At 44.6% G+C, this 24,133-nt stretch overlaps 1 protein-coding gene across 2 annotated transcripts in view; it reads left to right on the top strand.

Annotated features, from left to right (window-relative positions):
• LOC119176391 (uncharacterized) overlaps positions 1-24,133 on the top strand; it is a 68,074-nt gene that overhangs the window by 18,010 nt on the left and 25,931 nt on the right. The window contains exon 2 of one of the 2 annotated variants that reach the window (XM_075877579.1): positions 10,881-10,991. The exons of the other annotated variant lie outside the window; for it this stretch is intronic. Within the exon in view, the coding sequence (XP_075733694.1) occupies positions 10,984-10,991 (8 nt within the window). The 5' untranslated portion in view covers positions 10,881-10,983. The remainder of the gene's footprint in view (positions 1-10,880; positions 10,992-24,133) is intronic. 2 annotated transcript variants of the gene reach the window in all.

Raw genomic sequence — 24,133 nt, 5'->3', positions numbered from 1 at the left:
CAAAGGACGTGCCCATTCTGTAGCACCGTATAGGCCTCATCTGTCCTCCTAACCTCACTGAGCCCTATTATATCCCATTTAACACCCTCTACCTCCTCGAATAGTACAGCTAGACTTCCCTCACTAGATAAGGTTCTAGCGTTAAATGTTGCAAAGTTCAGGTTCCAATGGCGGCCTGTCCGGATCCAGAGATTCTTAGCACCCTCTGCTGCGTTGCAGATCTGACCACCGCCGTGGTCAGTTGCTTCGCAGCTGCTGGGGACTGAGGGCCGTGAGTTATTTGACGTAAGCATGTGGGAGGTAGTGGCCAGATACTGCACCAGGGTGGCCAATCCTTCTCTGGTGAGGGAGTGCGTTCTCGGCGGTGTTTGCCGGTGAGGCCGCACCCCAGGCCTCTTAATGCAGTTCCATCAACACGCGGATTTTTTTTTAATCCAGTTGGGAACTGCGCGGTACCGGGATTTGAACCACGGACCTCTTGCATGCGAGGCGGATGCTCTAACCACTACGCCATCGCCATCGCCGCGCCGAAATAAGATACAAAATGAGATACGATATACCAAAGACAATCCTGACAATGGAGATTGTATATATTTGAATACCTTTGATTCCCATAAACACCACCACAATCATAGGAGAGAGAGAGAGAGATGTATAAGGTCGGGAGGTTAACCAGATATTAGCATGCGGTTTGCTACCCATCAGTGTATTTGGAATCAAAGGAAACTCTAACCTTGGTATTGGTATAGACTTCACCGTATAACAGGCATATAACATGATCTATCTTGCTTTTATAGAAAACTATGGCCTATTGAGAGAGTATGAGAAGGAATACGAGTCCCACCTGCCCCATTACAAAGAGTTTCAAACACGGCTTTGCGATATATTCTAGGGGAGCTCTATGTAATGAAAACGCTCATCAATACAATTACGCGTAATGACCAATTCATACTATTTTTAAACAAATTCTAAGCGATAATCTTAAAAACAGACACATGCACCACAGCCTTAGGAGCCATTGTCGTTCAACTACCCCATTTTCATTTCTTGAAATTTGTTCCTTTAATCTTTCACTCCAACTCTCTCCGCCGTATGGTAGTATATGAATGACAACAGTACAGTAGAATGTCCTACGCGCGCGACGCGCCTTCACATTCGAGTGAGTCCGGCGTTTCATCAAGTCCACGCACGCAGCCAGTATACACTCGTTTCGATGCAACGATACAGCGTCCGGCTCAGCGGCATCCTACGTCCGAAACCAAGCTGATAGCGGCGTCCTTTCACGGCGATGCTCGACCAGCTAATTTTCTTAATCAAATCGCATGCGTGAAAAGGAACGAAGAGCCTGGGGACAACAATTAACGCTCTTGAAATGAATCCCCGTTTATCACTAGTCGTACAATACTGCCTGTACATAAAAAAAAAAACGCGCATAACAGTGCGGGGTGCGTCGCGTATGCTTATAGTTGTACATACACACAAGAGGCAGGAAACTGAAGCCGTTGCATTGTGTGCCGGTTATATGCGCGCTTTGTGCGAGACTATCGATCCACGTGGCGATCGTTCCCCGCACACAGGCGATGGCCCTGAATATTGAAAAGCAATATTTGTCTTTTGGTTGGTGATGCGAAAAAAGAAGAAAGAAACTGGGCCTTTTCTTTCTTTCTCTCTCTCTTTGTCGTGTCTCCTGGCAGTGATCAAGAAGCGCCCGCATGTGGGAATATTGCTTGCATCGATTTCTTTCTGCTGGCGCCTCAAAACTTCAGAAGTTGAGTCGGCCGTCGGCAGGCGCGGTGCGGGGGGGCATAATGCACGCCACCAATGTGGTCACGGCACGCGCGGCGATCAGTCAATAAGCCTTTTTTTTCTTCCTTCATATTCCGTGCAACACAGAAGATTCGCTGTTTCTCTCTCTTCGTTTTCCTTGATCATTAGAGGCCTGTGTCACGACACGTGCCAAGAACGCGAGAAAGACGAGGAGGAGGGCCATATGTATATTTCCATCGAGTTTGAATTTCAGCGACAAGCAGTTACGCGAAACGCCCGATGTGGTGTCGCGTCGCTGCTTGCGACAGCCTTGTGACGCAAAAAAAAAACTGTCACTCGATTAGTTTATAAACGTACGTTCTGCGAAAATCAAGGCAGATAAGCGTGAATAGTTTGGCGCCAGCCAAACATAAACACTTGTCAGATCTTGGGAGCCAATGAGCGTTCCTCTTATACAACTTCTTTCCTTAAAAAAATTATGAGACTGAAGGAGAGAGACAGTGAGCTGGAAAGGATATTTTAATTTTTTTTTAATTGAGAGATTAATTTTTTTTATCGTGCACGGATAAGTTTTTTGCTGCTTTCAACGCGCACAGCTTAGCGTCATATTTCTTGCGACCTTCCCTCATATTTTACTGTCGAAAAATGGCTCGTATATAGCAGCCGCAGACATCAGCGGATGGAAGCAGTCGCTGAAGCGTATACCCAAACGTGGTTATGTGGCCATTCTATGGGTCGCGGCTTTTCTTCTTTTTTTAATTTAGGCAAAAGAGAGATTAGTTAAGTTAAAGTTCCACTTTCCGGTTGTTGCGCTGGACACGGTGGCAGCTATAAATAACGTTAACTATCAGAACTTTTCTGTAAACGAAGTACTCCGTATAGGCGATAGTGTATTTATTTATCATATTTTATTGATTTCTCATATCAAAAGTAAGTTGTGGTGTTTTACTAGCTAAAGCTCGATATCATTACGAGACAAGCGACAACTGGGGTCACTAAGTTCCAGTGGAAAAAGTGGAAAATCCTTGGTTGGTTAGTCAAACTTTAATAATGACCCAGGGGGACGCCACTGGCGCGCTAAGGGCTCGTCCCACGTTAGTGTACTGGTAGGCGCTAAGCCTGACCGCCGCGGGGCCTAACTGACCGCCGCGGGGCCACTGGCCTAACGAGGGCCAGCATGTGCTCTAAATTAGATACCTCCCCGCAACGGGGTCACGGGCTCCTATAGTGTAAGTATCCAGATACATCTCGTGAAATAAGGCCAAATGAGAGTACGAACCCGTCTGTAAGCGCCTAGGTGGCATTACCAGGGCTCTATGTAATTTTCTGTGAGGAGGGTGAATGGTACATCGTCCTATTTAGGTATAAGTGCTCTGAATTGTCATTGTAAGTGCTGGGCTGATTTACATTCTTCAACGTCGTGGGTTGTGGGGAATATAAGTTGAGGCGGTATACTTCTAACCTCGTCTCTTGAAGTGGGTAGTCACACTTTATTATTATTTTTTTGTATACTTCGGGGTCATTGGTGGGAAAAAATAACAGCAAAAATGTAGAAACCTGATGCTATAATCTCTACGCTTCTTATTATTCACTAAGCCGTTGTCACTAGAAGTTATTTTATACCTAAACTTATGACTATCGAGGCTCATTAGTTAACTTACCTAACTGCTTGCTTGACCAGTAAGCAAAATGTTTGTTTGATTTCGATACCCGGTGTCCAACAATGCCTCTTTAGTAGCACTCTGATAGTGCATCGACATGTTTCTGAAATTTCAATAAACTTAGCTACACTATCATTATTAGGCACGCGGTAGAGGAGGGCTCCGAAACTTTAGACGACCGGTGGTTTGTTAACGTGCCCTGCAATCGCACAGGACACGGGCTTCCTGCGTTTCATCCAGGCGAAATGTGGCTGCAACGACCAGCATCGGACCCATGACTATCAGGTCCGCAGCCGAACACTGCACACAACTGTGCCACTGCGGTGAGCTAAGCTACAGGATCGAGGCCTTACATCGCTTACGAGGTGCTGCATCGCGTATACATGCTCGTGTACATGCCATATGTATATAGACGTATATGTATGCCCGTATCTTTTGCGCCGAAACAAGCGTGGTACTTCCCATGCGTAGTCGATGTATAGTGTATAACACGTTACTTATACCTGCGAACACACCTATATATAAGATGTGACAGGAGAGGTCTAAACAAATGCCCGAGTGCGAGCTCCGGAACAATCATGGCAGTGCTACTCATTTGTGTCTACAAGAACCCATTGTCGAAACTGCACGTGTGCGAATCAGTTCGACAGAGCAGAGAGGCTTTATTGTCATTTAGATCTGATAGGAAAATAAAAAAAAGAAAAACGAAGACGCTGTTCATAACGAACGGTGTCAGTTGGTTGCCCTCTTGGACAGCGGATATACCTGGTAATGGGACTGCATTGTTATTTGCACCGCAGCTTGTCGGCTTTCCACGGCTTTTCAATGTCAGTTTTTGCGAGAGCGACCGTGTGAATTTATCTTCATACATACTCATGCCTCATTGCTCTAATTAGGAGAGGTTTCACCGGAGGCATCCCAGTTCGACTAAAATCCAGTGTATCAGAGGAATCGAATGATCAGGTTATGGATGAGAGTAAAGCCATGCCGCGTGCTCGATAAGGGAGGTGCACGCGCAGACGGCTGTGCCGAACGAATTAAAGTGATGATGCAATGCTTCCAGAAAGTTTTTCAGCGAATCGTTCTTGTGGAAAATTACTCCGAGCTTCTAGAGGAGTCAATAGGTGCACCTAACAGATCTATGAAGAGATATGACAAACCCACGCTGATTTTGCTCCTTTTATCCATCTGTGCGTCAGCGCCTACGCACAAGCTGTTTATTATAGGATGGTTAGTTAGTACAGTATGATCGCTAACAAGGACGACAGGGCATCGATTATTTTAGCAAGCGATAGGCTGTAGAAACTGTTCGCACATATGTGTAATCTAATACTTCCGAGGTGCCGGGAAAACGTCACAGCTTCCAACAATTCATGAACATATGTTTATAGTCAGTAGCTATAGAACATCTGGTAGCTGCTTCAGCAGTGACATTTAAACAGTGTTTTTTTTTTTTCAAGACAATATATTTTTTCCATGCCTATCTGCAATATCCGTATAGATAGTGCAGAAAAAATATTTGCCGATCTCGAAGGCAAATTTGGTGGCGTTTATACGACGCGGTACGGGTGGCAAGAGGGGAGTTCTTGCATTCTTGTCAGCCAGCCAGCAGTTTCAGGTGCGATCATTCGAGACTCAGCTAGATTCAAAATAACTTCATTGGTTCATGCGCCCTATGCATTCTCACCCTTAGCTCGCTATAGAGGATATTTCACGTAGTTGAGTTCCAAGTTGAGGCTCAATCAGAATTTAACTTTTTTTCTTATATTTTCTCCCGGTAATAGAACGCTGTACAAGTACAGAAACGAAAGCACTGACATGCACGTATAACCTATGTGTCCAACCGTTTCGTGCAAGCTCCGGGACACTCACTCCGACCAGAGATTATTTGAGCCCTCTGTCACGGCTGCTCGATCTCCCCCTTCAGTGCGGCCGGCCGAATGATCCTCTCTGGCTGTGAGTATGGCCTCCGAGATGGCGCGCGTGCGGCGGGTGGGTTGAAAGAGAACTAGGGCTATAACAGCATGACCTCGGAGATGGCGAGCGCGTGACATGCCACCGCGCGTTTACAATCTCGGAGGTCATGCTGTGAGAGCACTAGTTTCCACTCTACCCACCGCTACGGCTATGGCGCTAGCAATAGGCGACACAGCTGTTTCTCCCAAAGCTCTTTTTCTTATGTGATTCTAAAAGGAAAAAAAGAGAAAAGTGAGGCCTGTAACTGTCTGCTTCAGAGTGCGACACCTCAACAGTAGCTCACAAGGGATGGGAGTAAGGAGGGATTAGAATGATAGGATTAAAAGGTAAATAGATAGAGAGAGGAAGCAGAGAGCGAGGCGCAGGGACAGCGAGCGACGGAAGTAAAGAGAAGAAAGGAAATATGGAAACGGTCTCAGGAGTCCAAGGACGGACTCAGCGAGAGTTCATGTCGGCGGCAGGAGATGGCGTAGGGGGAGCACAGTCCGCCAGAGCTGCGCTGTCGTCGGATATTGCGGGGGCACAACCGGTCGGCACGAAATTCAGCGAGCGAGTCCAAAAGCTCTCCCTTTAGCTGCAGTGGGCTATCTGCGCCGGTGTTATCCCATGTTTCTGATCAGTGCTTTGTCGTGCTCTCGTGAACAGGTGGCATCACTTTAACTGAATTAGTGGCCGATGACTGTGTGACACATATTCGTACAAGAAATACGACGAACGCAGGAAAGAAGACGATCCCGGCAGAGGGGGTTAAAGCGCGTGTATTATGCTCCAGATGGTTGAAAATATCTCAAGGCCTCCACTTCGGCGTCTCTCATAATCATGTCGTGGTTTCAGTACCTTAAACCTCATATATTACTGTTGTTATTAACGGTCCGCTTCGGTGGAACAGGGCTCGGCTGCTGGTCGCGGGTTCGATTCCGGCCGTTGCAGTCGCTTTCCAATGGAGGCGAAATGGTAGAGGCTTGTGAACGGCGCGATTTCAGTGCACGCTAAGGAACACCAGATGGTCGAAATTTCTGGAGCCCTCCACTACGGCGTCCCTAATAATCATATCGTTGTTTTTGGGCGTTAAACCCCATATATTTTTATTATATTATTAAGAACGAATGTTTTTATGGTATCTATACCGTGAATTCGCGGTGATTTAGAAAATGTTACGAGCTAATTCAAGTTCAGTCAAATACAAATTTGCCTCTGAATACCAAAAGGTAGTGGGCTACATATGTAGATATCTAGGGATTTTAGTGACATGGGCGTACTGGCGAAAAAAAAGTGCGGGAGCAAGAAAGTACATTTTTTCTCCATTTCTCTAAAGAAAGAAAAACTCCACACGCTCATTAAATGTGAGCTGTTAGACCGTTGTTGTGCATGAAGTGAAGAAGTGTCTGATATGCTTGCGGTAATATGCAAAAACCAGTAATGCACTACTAACTTGACCAATAATTGATTTTTGGAGGTAGATGGTTTTCCATGCATGCTTACGCGGGAAGTGTGGCTGTCTGATTGAAGCATTAAGTAAGCTCAAGATCCTCGTCTTGATGTCGTTCATACGACGACTCAACATGGCACCGATAATGTTATTGGGAATAATCAAAACCTAGTGGCTCCAAATTCAGAGTCAACTAAATAGCCGAGGTTTTTGTCTATTTATTTACAAGTTGTACTGCGCGTGTTTATTAGCGCGTTGTGACGTATTTATTTCCGTGACATATATCTGCTTATAATGTGAATCTATGATCAGTAATGATTATTTTTATAAACGTATACTGAGCGCACTTATTTGTGCGTAGGGGCTTATTTATTTCCACGACATATTTATGTGAATCAGACAGTTATCAGTAACGATTCTTCCTAAATAGTCTTACATATGCATAATTTATTGCTGAAATGTTGCAAGATGTCACAAACTGAGGGTTTTGTGGAACAGCTGGTTTTCAAAAATGTCTTAGCGCGTTTTCTAGCCAGCCGCTAAGAGCTCTAACCAGTTGGGCAGGAATGGATTCAGTGTATCTTTTTGATAACGGCAGTCTGAAAGAACAAATGGCATCGCATGCAGAGCGAAGGACGGCAGGATACGACTGGTCACAAAATAAAGAGGATGAGCGAGATTACACCTTCGTGGGACGTGGTGCAAGCACGTTCAAGTGCGAGTAGGATGGATTGATGGGTGGATGCTATGAGCGTCCCCTTTATAACGGGGCGGTGACATGTGTGCCACGAGGCTCACAAGAAAAAGTAAAAGAAAAAAAATTATTTTTATGTTGACCTAATGTCTTATCTACTTCAATTAAATTGATCTTATTATAACAAAAAAAATAAATTTATGTTCAATCTTTGACTCTTGAGGCAGAGTGACCTCATTTTCTCTCTATTTCTGTCCCTTATCTCTACTTTTCTGCCGCCAATACTCTTACCGTCTCTTACTTCCTTCTATCGAAGACTTAAATTTTAAGCTTTCTATGTTTGTCCCTGAAACCCAAAGCCTCATGTAGGCCTGTACCCACACGTATACCTGGGTGGGTACAAGCCTACATGAGACTTTGGGCTTATACTTCGCCGATACGCAGCGCTTTTTCCTCCCCCCGTGGCTAGTCAGTCAACTGTTGCTTTCCCGCGTGCTCTTCGGGAAACGTCTCGACAGGCCGCACCAAAGGGGGCAGATCGAGCGGCCGTGCCTCTGTGGTCGCAAATAGGCTTACGCTTCTCAACTCGTCCCACTACTTATTCACAAGCTAATCACAACTCATGTGGTGAAGCACGTAATGTAGAACAATGCTGCTTGCTTCAGTAAGTGAAACCGCGCGCGTAACCCTCTCCCGCCCCCCCCCCCACACACACACACATGCACACACGCACGCGCACGCACACAGACTCACACACACGCACACAGATAGTGACATTGCTTTGAGAAAAATTATCGAAAAAACAACCAGTTAGAAAAGATGAAAACCGATGACAGTCGAATTTAAAGCCAGCTATAAAACATATCCACGGGGCAATCGAGAACTGAATTCTAGGCACTATCAATTAATTACGTATGCAGAGGAAAAAGGTATTCTCCCACCATTGATTGATTGATATGTAGGGTTAATCGTCCCAAAACCAGCATATGATTACGAGAGACGCCGTAGTTGAGGGCTCCGAAAATTTCAACCACCTGGGCTCTTTAACGTGAACCCAAATCAGAGCACACCGGCCCTCGGCAGCTTTGCTTCCATTGAAAATGCAGCTGCCGCAGCCGGGATCCGATCCCACGACCTGCAGATCAGCGGACGAGTACCTTAGCCACTATACCACCGCGGCGGGGCTATCCTTCCGGCATGGGAATAACACGAAAGTGAGACGAGAAACAGTTGCGTGTTCACCGTACGCGAAAACTTGCGCAATGTCTATTGGTGTTTAGAGGCCACAGCACGTTTTACAAGCATACACCCACGTTGAGGGTTGGTAGTACATCTCCATTTCGATGGCTGAATTCCATGATCAAACCGGTCTAGTAGCTGTAGTAGTTAACAGTGACAGAGAAATCGACGTGACAGCCAGGTGAGCATCTCTGGACGCAGAACTTGGGCTAGCGTCACCATTCAGTGGTATCTTGAAAGTTACTGAACACCACGGCTCGACTAGAGGGAAACGCAACGCGCGTCATACCCGTCCTGTAGTCCTCTACCAGTAGCCAACAATTTTTCTCGGTGCGAGCGTAAGCAGAGAACGTGCTAAGCGAAGCATGGCGCGCGTCGCAAAGCTATTTTTGGTATGGATGGATGCTATGAGCGAGGCCGATGCTTCGCGTAAGGTCGCCACCTACCCGAAAAAAGTTCTGAACCGTTCACAGAACTTTTTTCTTTGTCATCTCATTGTGTATATTTCTGACGTCATTTCTGTGAACCAATTACGTCACTGAAGTCGTGGCGGTGAAGGCCCGGCATAAAATGTTTTCAGATTAAGAATGTTAGTGGCAGCACTGAGAAATTGGCTGGTGACTTTCTTGACGGAGCTGCATTCATCGGGAGAGTTTTCTTCCCTTAACACTGACAAGTGGCTTCGTATGAAACATAAATAAAAACGCACGCAAAAAAAAAGGCAGCAGCTCATGTGCAATACGTCTTGTCGAAACAGGTGGCCTAGCCTATTGTCTGTTGACGTAGACGAAAAGGGTAGAGTAACGGGTCCAAAATCGTGGCACGCAATATACATACATACATACATACATACATACATACATACATACATACATACATACATACATACATACATACATACATACACACATACATACATACATACATACATACATACACATACATACATACATACATACATACATACATACATACATACATACATACATACACACACACATACATACATACATACATACATACATACATACATACATACATACATACATACATACATACATACATACATACATACATACATACATACATACATACATACATACATACATACATACATACATACATACATACATACATACATACATACATACATACATACATACACTTCCATCAAAGGCGTAAAGGCTTGCCTATATCATCTGGGGGCTGCTATAGAGCGAGTGTTAGCCCGTAGAATAATCAAATGCCGCCTTTCACTTTGCCTCTAACTGCAGAGTTTTTCACGAGCTTTCGGAAAAGGGGTACATGTTTTTGTTTTTCTTACACGCGAGTGCCAGTTATAGTTGCGTTCAGCTATCGCCTCTGACGTATTCCGCAGCAAGCCGCGTACTGCAGCGACACCTTATAAAAACAGTATTGACTTCAAGAAAACGCCCAATAAACAAAAAAATGCGCGTGCGACGATTGCGCACTATTTGTTTTCTGATCTTTTGGTCATAGTCTTACCGCGCCATTGGAGCCTCGGATAAATAGTTAGTACGCTAGTTAACGTGTCCCACCAACGGGAAAGGCGGGGGAAACTCGAGTAAATGCGTCGCAGAGTGGTAGGGGTATCGCGTGAATGTTGCGTAATTTTTGGGAATGCTTAATTGTTATTTCGTCTTTATTTTTCCTCTTTGTTGAATGAAGAAGAAGCGTTCCCTTCAACGTTAAGCGAAAGCCAAGTGAAGACGCCCTTGACTGAATTCCGAACGAACGATCCAGTGCCTACATATACGGTGTGGCAGGTCAACGGTTGCGCAGCGCGAGCAGTTGTTTTATTTTTTATTTTTTTACTAGCCGGTGCTGCCTGCGTCGGCCTTGCGAGGTGCGAGAGGGGGAGGGTAGTGACAGTTTTGCGGGTGTATTCCTGAGCCGGCACGAGACGCGAACATGCGGCATGCGACTCGATCATGTGCATGGAGCCACCGCCGACGCCGAAGCGTGACAACGTGTGACTATAGGAAACGCTCCGCTTTTAAATGAAAGGCACCATAGATGGCGCTCAGGACGGCACCAGCACGTGGTTGAAGAGAACCAACGGGCACCTCTTCTTTTTCTTCTCTCTACGCAGGTAATAACCGAAAGCATGATTGCAGTTGACAGCACAGTCTCTGACAGTGGAGCTGCCCGCTTCGCCGCCTGGCGATGGACGCGGCAAGCGCGGAAAGGATAACATGATTCTGTAAGTCGTAGAGCAGTTGTTTCGCACGGCGAACAGAGCGCTCCGCCTTCCCACTCGAGTTGCCGGCTTGGCTGCCGCCGGCCAAATCGTCCACCGTAGAGGCAAGGCGCAGCGCCGTGTTCCCTACCAGGCTGCACAAATTAGGCACCTTCTTCTTCCAACCACGCACTACCACCACCGTAGAGACACGCCTCCTTCCTGTAGCTATAGCTGTATCCGCCCTCTATACGACACACGCATGCTCATTCTATAGACTGTAGTATGAAATGACGCATGCTTGTTCTAGACTGTGTAGTATGAAATGTCTTTCTCTACCCGATACCAGTTTACCCGTATTACCAGTGGCGCATAAGGTAGACGAAAAAAAAGAAACGGGGACATTTCCCTTGAATGTGTAGCACGGCGCATATAGGCGTTCTCACAGGCTTTGGCGTCATCGTGAATTAGGGCAAGAATAAGTTCGTACATATTGTCTCCACCGAGAGACTTCGCCTTGCACTCGATGTTTTTCGAGTAATATCAGTATGTTACGATCAAGCTAGCTAATTAACTAAGAAAACAAACTGCAAGCAATCAATAGGGGTTTTAGGTTTAATCCTTCTTTTTCTCATCATCGTCATTTCCTAAAACATTTATCCATCGCTTCTCGCGTCCGCTGGTGCCTAAAAGCTAAATTCGGGCTCACGCGCGTCATAAAAGTAACGCACGTTTGTTTCTCCGCTCATCTTCACTTCATAACTGCAGTTCCAGGAAGAACCCACTGGCTCACATATGACAGCGTACTTTCATAATTATATGCTTTTTTTTCCTTTCTGGTCTTCCTTATTTTTTTACAAGTCTCCTGCTCTTCTCCATTCAGAGTCACAACAAAAACTTTAGCGCCCTCAACTCAGCCCTCCATATGGTGCACGCAAATGACAAAATTTCAGCAGTTTCTCGTTCATTTAAACACGCGAAATTGCATTTTCTCTGAATTTGACACGAAAGCTGCAGCACTTTCTTTCTTCATAACCTTTATTAAATTTGAGCGCAAGGAAACTCTGCCGCGTATCTGTCATCTTACGTTGCAAAAGCGCTGTAAAAGTGCTTGTGGGCGGCGCCGAATTGAGTTTTGTTGGGAACCGGAGCCTTGCAGCGGACCAAATATCCAGCAGGCGTAATTATTGTCTCGGCTGCAATACAGGTAAAAATGAAATCATGCGCACATTTAGATTTGAGTCAGATGGTCACTGTCGCGTACTTAGTGGCGAAATTGCCTGTGTGTTTTGCCATATCTGTCGGTCTATGCAGCATATTGCATTGTGACGGGTTTCTACGTGTTTGTATATAGGCGCGCGAAAAAAGATATGAAGAACATATGCGCTGAAAGTTTTCTTTCTGTACGAAAAATTCACATTGTACGTATACTTTTTTAAATAGTTTTGAATGTTAGAAATTTTCTTACTATTAGATTCATACATCCAAGTATTTGTCATCCAAAGTTTTCGAATATTTGTTTCTTTATATAAGACTTCAGTAACTGTCGCAGGAGTCTGCAGAGAGAAAGCAAGAGGCAGGGAGATGGCTTTCGTGAATTATTCTGCTGCAAGAAAAGCCGAGCTTCCGTCAAGCGATGCTAGTTGCGTGAAGGCAGCTAGTTGTCGACAGCTATAGTTTTCGGCGTGTTGGTATGCTGTGCTCATTTTAGATCTCATTTGATCTATTACACAAACGCAAGTAGTGAAACACAAAGATGCAGAGAAAAAGGCAGCATTGCAGCGTACTGCACTATACCAGAATTTCATAAAAAAAGAACCAATAACTAAAGCGATAATTAGGCAATCATAGAGCTAAGTTCCAGCCATGAACACCCCCCCCCCCCCAAAAAAAAACAGAAGTTGGACGGGGGGGGGGGAATTTTGATGTGCGTGTTTCTTACGCTGCTGTCCGTGCGAAATAACACCCGCTGTTCATGCAAGCCAGTTCATTCGCCCCCATGCGAAATTCACATTGTACGTATACTTTTTTAAATAGTTTTGAATGTTAGAAATTTTCTTACTATTAGATTCATACATCCAAGTATTTGTCATCCAAAGTTTTCGAATATTTGTTTCTTTATATAAGACTTCAGTAACTGTCGCAGGAGTCTGCAGAGAGAAAGCAAGAGGCAGGGAGATGGCTTTCGTGAATTATTCTGCTGCAAGAAAAGCCGAGCTTCCGTCAAGCGATGCTAGTTGCGTGAAGGCAGCTAGTTGTCGACAGCTATAGTTTTCGGCGTGTTGGTATGCTGTGCTCATTTTAGATCTCATTTGATCTATTACACAAACGCAAGTAGTGAAACACAAAGATGCAGAGAAAAAGGCAGCATTGCAGCGTACTGCACTATACCAGAATTTCATAAAAAAAGAACCAATAACTAAAGCGATAATTAGGCAATCATAGAGCTAAGTTCCAGCCATGAACACCCCCCCCCCCCCAAAAAAAACAGAAGTTGGACGGGGGGGGGGGGGGAATTTTGATGTGCGTGTTTCTTACGCTGCTGTCCGTGCGAAATAACACCCGCTGTTCATGCAAGCCAGTTCATTCGCCCCCATGCGCATTGTCTATGGGCCTCGCTCGGCCTGAATTTTCGATAGTCACTGCAGGCGCACCTCGCAAGGAAAAGTTCACGAGGTACCCTTGAGGAAAGCTTGCGCTAGTGTCTTATATCACTAATACGAAATAACGTGTCGTGGGGTGGTGCAAAACTACACAGCTGTTGATATGCACATGATTTTCCCTTACAAAAAAAAAAAAAACTTGCATCCTATCTGCAGAAATTCTACAGACCTTTAGTCACCCGCAATAACGGCTATGTGAAGACAAGTGACAAACTCTCTGTCACCCGCTGTCACCTCCGAGTAGGCAATTGGTACACCCGTTCTGCAGAAAGCCTTTAGAGCATTTGTAGCCGCACAGCATGCAGCATGCCTGTAGAATATCTGCGGAACGTCTGCAGAAAGTGTACAGAAATTCTGCAGCATTTCTGCCAATGTTTTGTGGCGGTGAACAAAAAGCAATTAATAGCTACCATTCGCGTTATCACAAACATTCAAGAAACATGCAACACCGAAGGGTATAATACCACCCATTCACCCACCAAACACGCGCTCAAGACATAAACGCAATAGCAGCAAAGTAAATACCAAGCACGTAACTGCTCACACTTTACAACCTAACACCGGTCCCCCGGTATATATAGCCATGGTATTTTGACCAGCCATTGAGTGCCGGTAGGAAAATTCCTATGCTTCAAAATTTCACATTTATACGTACACAGAATACGCGTCGAATCATGATGGCCATGAGGTAACAAACATACACTGAGCTTTTAATCCACATAGGTGAAATGTGCAACGCTCTTTTAATTAGTGACATTTAATTACCAGCTGACATGCTGTTGCTTGGGGATGCAGACAATCTGCAGACTAGGGTGACTGGTGGGTGACTGAAAGGTGGAGCCCCTTTAGTTATTGTTATAGAATATGTCATGACCCATAATATATATATATATATATATATATATATATATATATATATATATATATATATATATATATATATATATCCACGCACGCACTCGCAGGGCCCCTCATTAAAAGACAAGTCTGCTTGCCGTCTGCTCGGCAACTGCAGAAATTATGCCGACTAGGTCTGTACGGGGGTGACTGGTGGGTGACTGGTTGGTGACAGAAAGGTGAAGTTAATTTTTTAATATTATCAATTGTGCCATGACCCATAATGTATAGATATATACGTATGTAATATATACATCCACACAAGCACATACATGGCCCCCATAAACAGACAAGTCTGCTCGGCGTCTGCAGAAAATCTGCTAGCCAGGTCTGTAGGGGTATGACTGGTGGGAGACTGATAAGTGACTGAAAGGTGAAGTCCATTTAGTTAATGTTATTCATTGTGTCATGACTCAGAATATACAGATATATACTTATATACTATATGCATCCACACACGCGCTCAGAGGCCAGATTAACAGACAAGTCTGCTTGCCCTCTACTCGGCATCTGCAGAAAATTTGCAGACGAGGTCTATACGGGGGTGAAGGGTGGGTGTCTGCTAGGTGACTGAAACGTGAAACCTAATAAATCATTATTATAAAATGTACCACCTTCCAAAATGTGTAGATACATACATATATGTTACAAACGTATACGTGCACGCACTGTGGATTCACATTATCAGAAAAGTCTGCTTGCAGTCTGCTCGGCGTCTGCAGAAAATCTGCAAACGAGGTCTACAGAAAGGTCGTCTTCAGGAAGGTAACTACGGTGACTAATAGGTGACTCGTGGGTGACAGGAAGGTCAAACATATTTTTGTAAGCGTTCTCACTCTAGGAGTTCTGCATTTGCTTTTTTTTTCCTATTTTGGATTCAAGCTCGAGCTTGCTCCAATTCATGAACGGTTACGGTGCTCAGCTGCTGACCTGAAAGTTGTGGGTTCCATCGTGACCACGGTGATCAAACTTCGGTGAAAGCGAAATGGTAGAGGCCCGTGTGCCAGTGCACGTTAAAGAATACCACATGCTCGAAATTTTCGTGGCCCTCTACGATGGCTTCCCTCGTAATGATATCATAGTTTTGGGACGCAATATTCCAGGTATTCTTATTAAATCACAAACCAGTGAATGGTTCTGTAGGCAAACTCGCAAATGACGCGTCGGATCAGTCACTATATAGGTCCGAAAGGCACGAATTAAAACTGGACTTTTTTTTTTCCCGCTCACTAATTTTGGAACAGCCCTGGCACTCCCGAAATTCGGTGACTGCTGCTCATAATAACAGAGCTTGACCAATAAATCTGCGCTAATTATATTTAAACTCAAAGTTTGGTGCAAAAATAGTGACCTGCATTCGATAGATCAGAGAGCAAGAGCATGCGCGAATGCGTGCAGTAATGAAACGGCGGCTGTACGCATTCTCCCCTGCCCTGACGATCCCACATGCACACAACTATCGTGCTTTATCGTGTAGTATCAGATCACTGCCCAATTATCCTCGGAACCACCATCTTCACGGATGACTGGCGCCAAACTAACCAGCTCAATTTGTCTAGCCAAGCCTGTTTTTTTTTTTTTTCTTGACGACGCGTGGTAAACGGGGGCGGGAGGCGATAATGCGAAATATTGTCGCTTGCCGCGCGCTTACTGAGTGGAGATAATCGAGTGATCAAAACTGAATTAGACGCCGTTCAGGTTAACCGTACAGTTTGGACATGCCTAATACCTTTTAATTAGTACATCTAATCAATCTAATCTTCCTTACCGAGGGCAGCATACGCGGAACTGGGGAAACGCACAGGCCATACAAGTGCCCAAAGTGAATGGGACAGAGCGGGGGGGCCCGCAGTAATAATTAAGTCGTACAGCACTGGTCGTATAGGAAAAGCGAGCGCTGAAGGTCACGCTCTTCGAACGCCGATTCCTAGAATAAAACTACAAATAACACTAAAAGCCCTCATTTCTTTTTCATGCGCATGTGAGCGCATGGCGAACTGTACAGGGGCTTCGAAGCTGACATTTTAGTGAAAGCGCTATGCTATCAAAAAGGGTCAGAGCCTTAGCTTGATGAAGTGGCTTGCATGGCAGTAAGCAACACCGACGGCGGGACAACAAAGAACGAAGAAGAGGTGTGAATAATGCTTATTGAGCGCATCCCTTCTTTGTGTTCGTATAAGGTTTGTTTACGCAAATATAGACGGATTCGTGTGTGTTGTGCGCGCCATTTTTCGCCCCGCAAAATCTGCTTGCAGAGGCAGTTTACAGGCACCTTGGCCTACGTACTTTTCGCGACCGCTTAGCCGTCCCGTGCGAACTGAATATATAAAAAAACTTCTTTAATTACCGATTTTGCCATCAAGGTCATTGCCTGTGTGTTTATGTTAAATGCTAAGGCGGTCTTGTTCCACCTGATCTGATGAAGGTATGCTGTTTAAATATATTATTAATTTCACGATTCACTAATTTCGCATTTGGGAACGCGGACGTCATCACGGCGTGAAGATCATACTGAGTCGCATGTTACTCTGCGAGACATATCGTTTGAAAGCTTGGTGGCACTGATTGCAGCTGAGCACTTTGCTGTCTATTAGCGATTATATGTAACGAATTATTTCTGCGTTTCTTTGCCTTGCGGGCTGCATCGTGATTGTTACGATTGACATGGTGTCGAAATGCAAAGCCTTGGATACATTGTTAGCGCAGTGAGCGACCAATGCGATGAAGGAATATATACGAAAAAAAAAAATCAAACTTAGGTTCTCTTCACACATCTTAATGTTTCAGTTATAAAGATATTCTATAATTATGACAGAATAAAAGAAGTAATCCTCTGCCATTTTAGCTTAGCAGGAAACATGTCGAGCTGCTAAGCTCGACAAAGTGGGCTCTATTCCCGGCTATGGTGACCGCATTTTGGTGGAGGTGAAATGAAAAAAAAAACACCCTCGTCCTTAGATTTATAACTGATTGATGTGTGAGGTCAACGTCCTAAAACCACCATATGATTATGGGAGACGCTGTAGTGGAGGGATCCGGAAATTTCGACCACCTGGGGTTCTTCAAAGTGCACACGAATTTGAGCACGTGGGCCTACAACATTTCTGCCTCCACCGGAAATGCAGCCGCCGCAGCAGGGATTCGAATCCGCGACCTGCGGGTCAGCAGCCGAGTACCTTAGCCACTAGACTACCGCGGCGGCGCTGTTTAGATTTATAAGTGCACGTTACAAAATCTCAGGCGGTCGAAATCAAAAATAATGTGGAGGGGCCCTTAACCTTTGTCTTAAATAGTCGAACGCGATGATGATATCCTCACGCACGTACGCACGAACGCACGCACGCACACACACACGCACACACACACGCACACACACACACACACACACACACTCTCTCTCTCTCTCTCGCCTTCCCCATCGCTAGCCTTCTTTCGATCCTCGCTTTTCGGCGCAGGCCTAAAGTGTGCTGCAATGGAAGTCAAAGGGCAAACACCTTCCGGCTCATATCGTCATTGCATTTCCCTCGAATTTTCTCTCATTGGCAGGCTACGCAAAAATATTGAAAAGCATGATTTTTTATTTTTGCTTTATTTGAAAGCTACAGCCTTTTTCAAACCAGAATCAGTCGTATGTTCGCCTTAGTTCAATTTCATTTGTCTAAAAATTACATATTTCAAAACTTGTGCGGTGGCCCCTTGTCTTACGTATCAAGGAATTCCTTGCACTTCAAGCATCATGATTATATGAAGAAATGACAGTTGGCAAGCTGGAGCGCTTTAGGCATATTCAGAAAAGAATGGGCCGAGAACTACGAGAACGAAAAAAAGCGCAGAGGAATGAAGCTTTCAGTTGGAAAACCTGTATAAGCGGAGTACTCTTAGTGGTGTCATTATTGGCAAGCACCAAAACTATTGATGTTGCGCCATTGAACGAATTAGAGCCAGCTAGGAGTGAATGCGAAAAGCTGTCCAGCCCACATATTTTCACGTGGCATCAAAGTATACCAATCTATTTCACGGTCTTTGCTCGAAGGACGCCGAAACTTGGTGTAAATTCAACAAAGCTCACTTGAATGGTGAACCATTTGTTCATTAAGAACACCTTCAAGCATCTGTTACCGAGGCTGTTAAGCCAAATTATCTGGAACCATAGCTAATTCAGAATTACTTGCTAAATGCCTCCATGGGAAAACTCAAAACCATAACGAATCGTTGTAGTTGTCATGTGGGAGCACGCTCCAAAGAAACGTTTTCCTCGAGCACCAAACACTGTAAATATACACGCTTGATGCTGTGTTCCCTTTTAATAATGGCACTAGAGCACGTGTAAATGTGCTGAACTATTTTGGAATTTCACTATAGGGCACTTTACAGCGGAGGGCTTACGCACCTTCGACAGTACTGTGCTGACACGGCTGCGTAGCAGGCGATAAATGAGGCTCGCCAAGCAAGGCATTTCAACACAAAAAGAAAAAAAATAATATTGGTGATGAGTATCTGGTTGGGGCCTAATTAACGGGTTCGTCAATTTGCTGTTATCTTGTTGCCCTTTAGAAATAATAAAGATTTTCAACTTTCAATGCGAATATCTCAAAGCATGCTTTTTTTTACTTATGTTTCTTTTTCTCATAACCACAATATCCAGAATCATAAATTTTGGTCAGTATTTAAATAATGTAGTAGGAAATACGCTGAACCAGAAATTTCGTTGTGTGAGGAAGTGCACTTCTGGAAAACGACATTTAATAGCTATTATCGAGTGATAATTAGGTACCTGAAGTAAAACAAATTACACAAAATCGGCATTACAATTTTCAGTGTTAAATCTGCTACAGCGAGAAGAAGAAGGGCTTATTATCGCAACGATAGCAAAATATTTACTATTGGTTTTATGGTGATCGAGAAAAAGGTACACAAACTTCGACTAAAATACATGTCGGGTATATGGCTGTTGCCTTAAACCCCAGGTACTAAATTAACGCTATCACGTTCATACGACGTCTCCCCTACATTATGCCTCATAATCGCGTCATGTTTCTTGCCCATTAAAACTCATAAGCTGTTAATATTACGCAAAGTTATTGAAGGTGTTTTTGTTAAGCGTCTGGCTTAATTATATCGTGGTTTTGGGACGTTAAACCCAAACAATTAGTATTACAGAAGACGTTTTCGTGTTTAGTGTGGCCACTATCTTTGTCAGAAAAATATGCCTATGTGTGCTGTGAGGCACAACGCCCGCACAAGTTCAAAAGGGTGAGCGCTAGCATAGAAACAGTGATGTGGTGAAATGAAATCCCGAGATTTTACGCGCCATAATAGTCGTATATTTACGAGGGATGTTGATGTGAATTATGAAGGAATTATTTTTGGCTCCCTAAGATCATTTAACTTGCACCTAAAGGTGCACAGGTGCTCTAGCAAATGTGTTAGACGGGACAGGATATTGGGCCGTATACCGTTGATTTGAATCCGTGTTCATCTGTGCAGCAGAACCGAGCACAGTTTTTTTTTATTTTTGCTTAGATTTCTTCAGCGTATTGCAACGTAGAACTTACACGAGTCTTAGAGCTCGTCACGTGAGAAAACTGGTTTTCCCAGCTTCAGAGAAAACTTAAAGACTGTTTCAAAAATTGCCATCATTAAGTTTACGTACGCGCATAAGTAAAATCTTTTTTATTGTTTTCAAAATGGCGATAATTTTCGTAATATCTGGTACTTCACGTTACCTACGTTTATTTCGCTAAAAAGAAGAAATAGAAATGGCTTGGTTTTGTATATTTTATTTTCCGCACTTGCGAAGGAGTATACCCTTGCCAGCTTGATTTTTTTTTTCTCCCGTTCCCTAACTATTCAAGAAAAAAGATAATAATAAATGTCTGACGATGCGCTAACAACCGGCAAGAATGGTGTTTATTGAATCAGGCTGGCACTTGTTTGCTATGTTCGCTTCTCTAATTGCTTTAGTTCGCAATCATTTGGGACGTGCGGCTAGAGCCGTGATGCAAATAAGACACTACCGCGAATGCGGCCACCACGACGTGTATCGCGTTCCGTTCTTTTGCTGCCGTTGTATCAGCGGATTCTGCAACCGTCTGCACTTCCTTGCGTCTGTAGTTTTTTTTCCCTGCACCGCTTGGAAAACAGTGCACCTGAGAAAGCGCCCAATTTGGCGCAGTTTGTCTTTATTGTGGTGGCTCTTGCTGTGCCAGTGAGCTCGCTTTTTAACACGGGTCAAAAGGAAAAGGTGTCGTTTTTTGTGACCCGTGGCCAAGCGTTACAAAGTCATAGACACTATACTTAGGTAAGAAATAATGAGAACAGCAACATACATGAACAAGACCATGCCTGGGGAGTATCGAAGATACATATGTATCTTGGATACAATATATCCTGATTGCGTCTCTGATATCTGCATCATGATACCTCCGGCATACGCTGCATCAGTATTTGTATTTCTGACACATCGTGCGTGCGATGTATGGTGTATCTTAAGATACAAGGTACATCTTTGGCACAAGTTACTTGCGATATATGTAGCAACATTAGATGGTTCAACATGGATGCAGGAGATCATTAGCACTATTATTTCATAATGAATTAAGGCGAATGACTAAAGCAGATATAATCGGGCAATGTTAACAATATTATGAGCTTTTCAACAATTTGTTTACTAACTATACTTGTTAAGTCGAATGCTGAGACTTTAGGGAACTCAAACCAGCCAGTGCTCACAGCCTAGCGTTTTACTTTTTCTTCTTTTTCGAAAAATACACTACGACGACACGCCATAAAGTGTATTTCTGTTCAGCTGCCAAGAGGAAGCAAAATACACTACACAGAAGAAACATGTATTATCTCGAACAACAGAACATACTTTGCTGCAAGTTTGAGTGTCTGGATCAAAGTTTGATTGAGCTCTTCCGTGTACTGCTGATAACGCAATCTCATGGTACGCGGAAAACAAAGCCAGGTGCTATGGAAGAAAGAAACGTTTCGTTAATTTTTTCAGCGGCCAACAACACCTCACTCACCACTGCCCTCATCTTTCTTCTCAAGAGCATGCTGTTTCGAGTGACGGGATCATGAAAGCTTTCGCTCACGCATCTGTACGTTAGCTTTACGGGTTCGGCAGTCAGCTACCAAATATGTTTTTACTTGCCACTTATTTTCTTTTATATCACTTTTTTGAACCTTGGAGCCTTATAAAGGTTAATTACATCTTTTTGTTTTCTTGCGTTGATAGCGAGACATAAAAAGTTAGAACAATGCATTTGTTCTACGCCATTTGCATACGTTACAGACCAATAGTCATGATCTGCAAATTTTCTACTTCACACCCCATGGGGATAATGAAACACTCTTTAATAGATGCGTGTAGCGCGGTGCGGCGCTTTGAATCATCATAAAAGTTCCCACCTCTGATTTCAGTTGTTCATGTTTGATTGGCTTTCTCTCAATAACGGCTGTTCATTACGCTTTTGTCTCTTATTAATATTGAACATTTAACCTTCCTTAGGCAATGCACACTGACACACCTGCAACATAACGTTGGCTGGCTATTTTGGCGGCGGTTCGCGCTCATTTCCTCCACCGTCAACCAGTTTAGCCATCTTGGGGAGTTGGTCGAGGTGTACGTCGTAAATGTATCGCCCACGGCTGTTTAGAAAAAAAAGACTACAGTGCTGTGTTTCTATCGTTGTTGCATCATTTCCGGCCGGCCCCGGCATAGCTGCCATAGGATACAATGTATGGGAAACACCGCTGTTACGTCGCGACTGTGGAACCATTCTTGCATGGTACGTTGTGAACCGGCCCTTCGAGACGGCTCAGGTGGCCATGTAAGCTTTTTACGAGGATTGGCTTGATTTCTTGCTGGCTTGATGGTCGAATTGACCGCCTGAAACGCCAGAAGTGGCAAATATGACATGTATGATGCATTTTTATGTCCCCACCAGAAACGCATCCTCCGACTTTGGGAACGTCGAATCACGTCGCGTTTGAACATATCATCAACCTGTTTGCTAATAATTATTACCGAACGTCAAGCTAACTTGACGTTTGGCGGCGGAGACATGGTGTGGTCATTGTCGCACAGGGGGGTTGGATCTGGTGTCGATGAAGTGAAGAATGGTATATGTTCAACCAAGGGCAGTTGAGCAACGTCAAAAGTTTCGCGGAATTGGTACAGCAGCTCAAGAAGATGAAAACGTTCAGATGGCGACAGTCCCTCTGCGATCGACGAATTGGATAGCTCAGAAGGTGGTATACACCTGAAGTGTTAAGAGCACTAATGACGTCGGGGTCACTGCGAGATAAATGTCAGTGCATGGTAAGAACTTGTCCCCGGTCAATGGCGTGAAGGCACCCAAGAGATTTTCCTTTCAACAGATAGATGGGACACGAAAGAAGATTGGTGAGGCAAAAAGTGCTGTTTCCTTGAGAAATGTAGGGGGTCGAATAAGGCAAAAGAAGAGGTTTTTGACTTGAGAACACTCTGGATAGTTCAAAGAACGCAGCTTCATCACGAATGCTGTTGCAGAACACGGGGAGCAAAACAGCTGTCAGAGAAATTTCAGTATCTTCCTTGACTACTAGTTTGTGTGCGGCTTGCTGGACGTGGTTGGCGGGTTGGAGGGCTGGTCGTAAAACGGCAAGAGATCAAGTTCAGATCTGGCACAATCGATAACGGCGCGATTACGCGATAAGTGTATGACGTCGTGCTAGCAGGATGAAAGGACGATAAACTCAACAATGTAGTGGTCCATTGCGATGATCAGTCGGGCAGTGCAGGCGGCTATAGGCTGAACAGATTCTCCATTTGCTGTACGTAAGGACATCATATCAAGAGGCGCGGTCACTTTTCGGAGTTTGCGGCAAAGTTTGGCGTTCATAATGGAAACTGCAGCTCCGGTATCCACTAAAGCAAACGCATGAGACGTCTTTCACAAAAACCTCTACAATAATCGACGGCAATGTTCGAGGACTTAAGCATTCCGACAGCGCAGTTCTTGCCTCGAGAACTGCGGCGGATAGTTTCCCTCGTTTTCAGGAGCTGGCTGACGATGTATCGGTGACACGGAGAGGCGAAGGGATGGAGGTGAGCGACCAGACATAGGTTGCGGATTGTCACGTGAAGGCGTACTTGATTGAGGGTCCGAGCTTTGATAATGAGGTGGGGGATGGTCCATGTAGCGATTCTGCGAACAGGCGTCTGTGTATTCTTGCACGCGACGAAGGCAGCATCGGGCAATATGGCCAGGGCCACCGCACACAAAACAGATCGGCCGGTTATCACGCGTTCGCCAGAAATTTGCAGCGATAGGAGCAGCCCATGCGGTGGTCGGCAGAGTGAGGGGCAGCGACGGGAGCAGTCCAGGTGGCTCGATCGGTGGTGAGGTATGTGGAGGAAGAAGCAACAAAAGGCAGAAAGCAGGCAGGTTAACTAGAAAGACATCCGGTTGGCTACCCTACACTGGGAGATCAGTGAAGGGGGCAAGAAAGATCAGAAAGAGGGAAGAGAGGGAAAATAAAAAAGAGAGAGACTGACAGTAATTTCACTGCAGCGTGTAGAACTCCACCGCATGTCAGAGGCATTCACACAAGCCT

Source organism: Rhipicephalus microplus, chromosome X, assembly GCF_043290135.1.
Source record: "Rhipicephalus microplus isolate Deutch F79 chromosome X, USDA_Rmic, whole genome shotgun sequence".
In the NCBI taxonomy this organism is placed as follows: Eukaryota; Metazoa; Arthropoda; class Arachnida; order Ixodida; family Ixodidae; genus Rhipicephalus; species Rhipicephalus microplus.
This window is presented reverse-complemented; position numbering and strand designations above follow the sequence as displayed.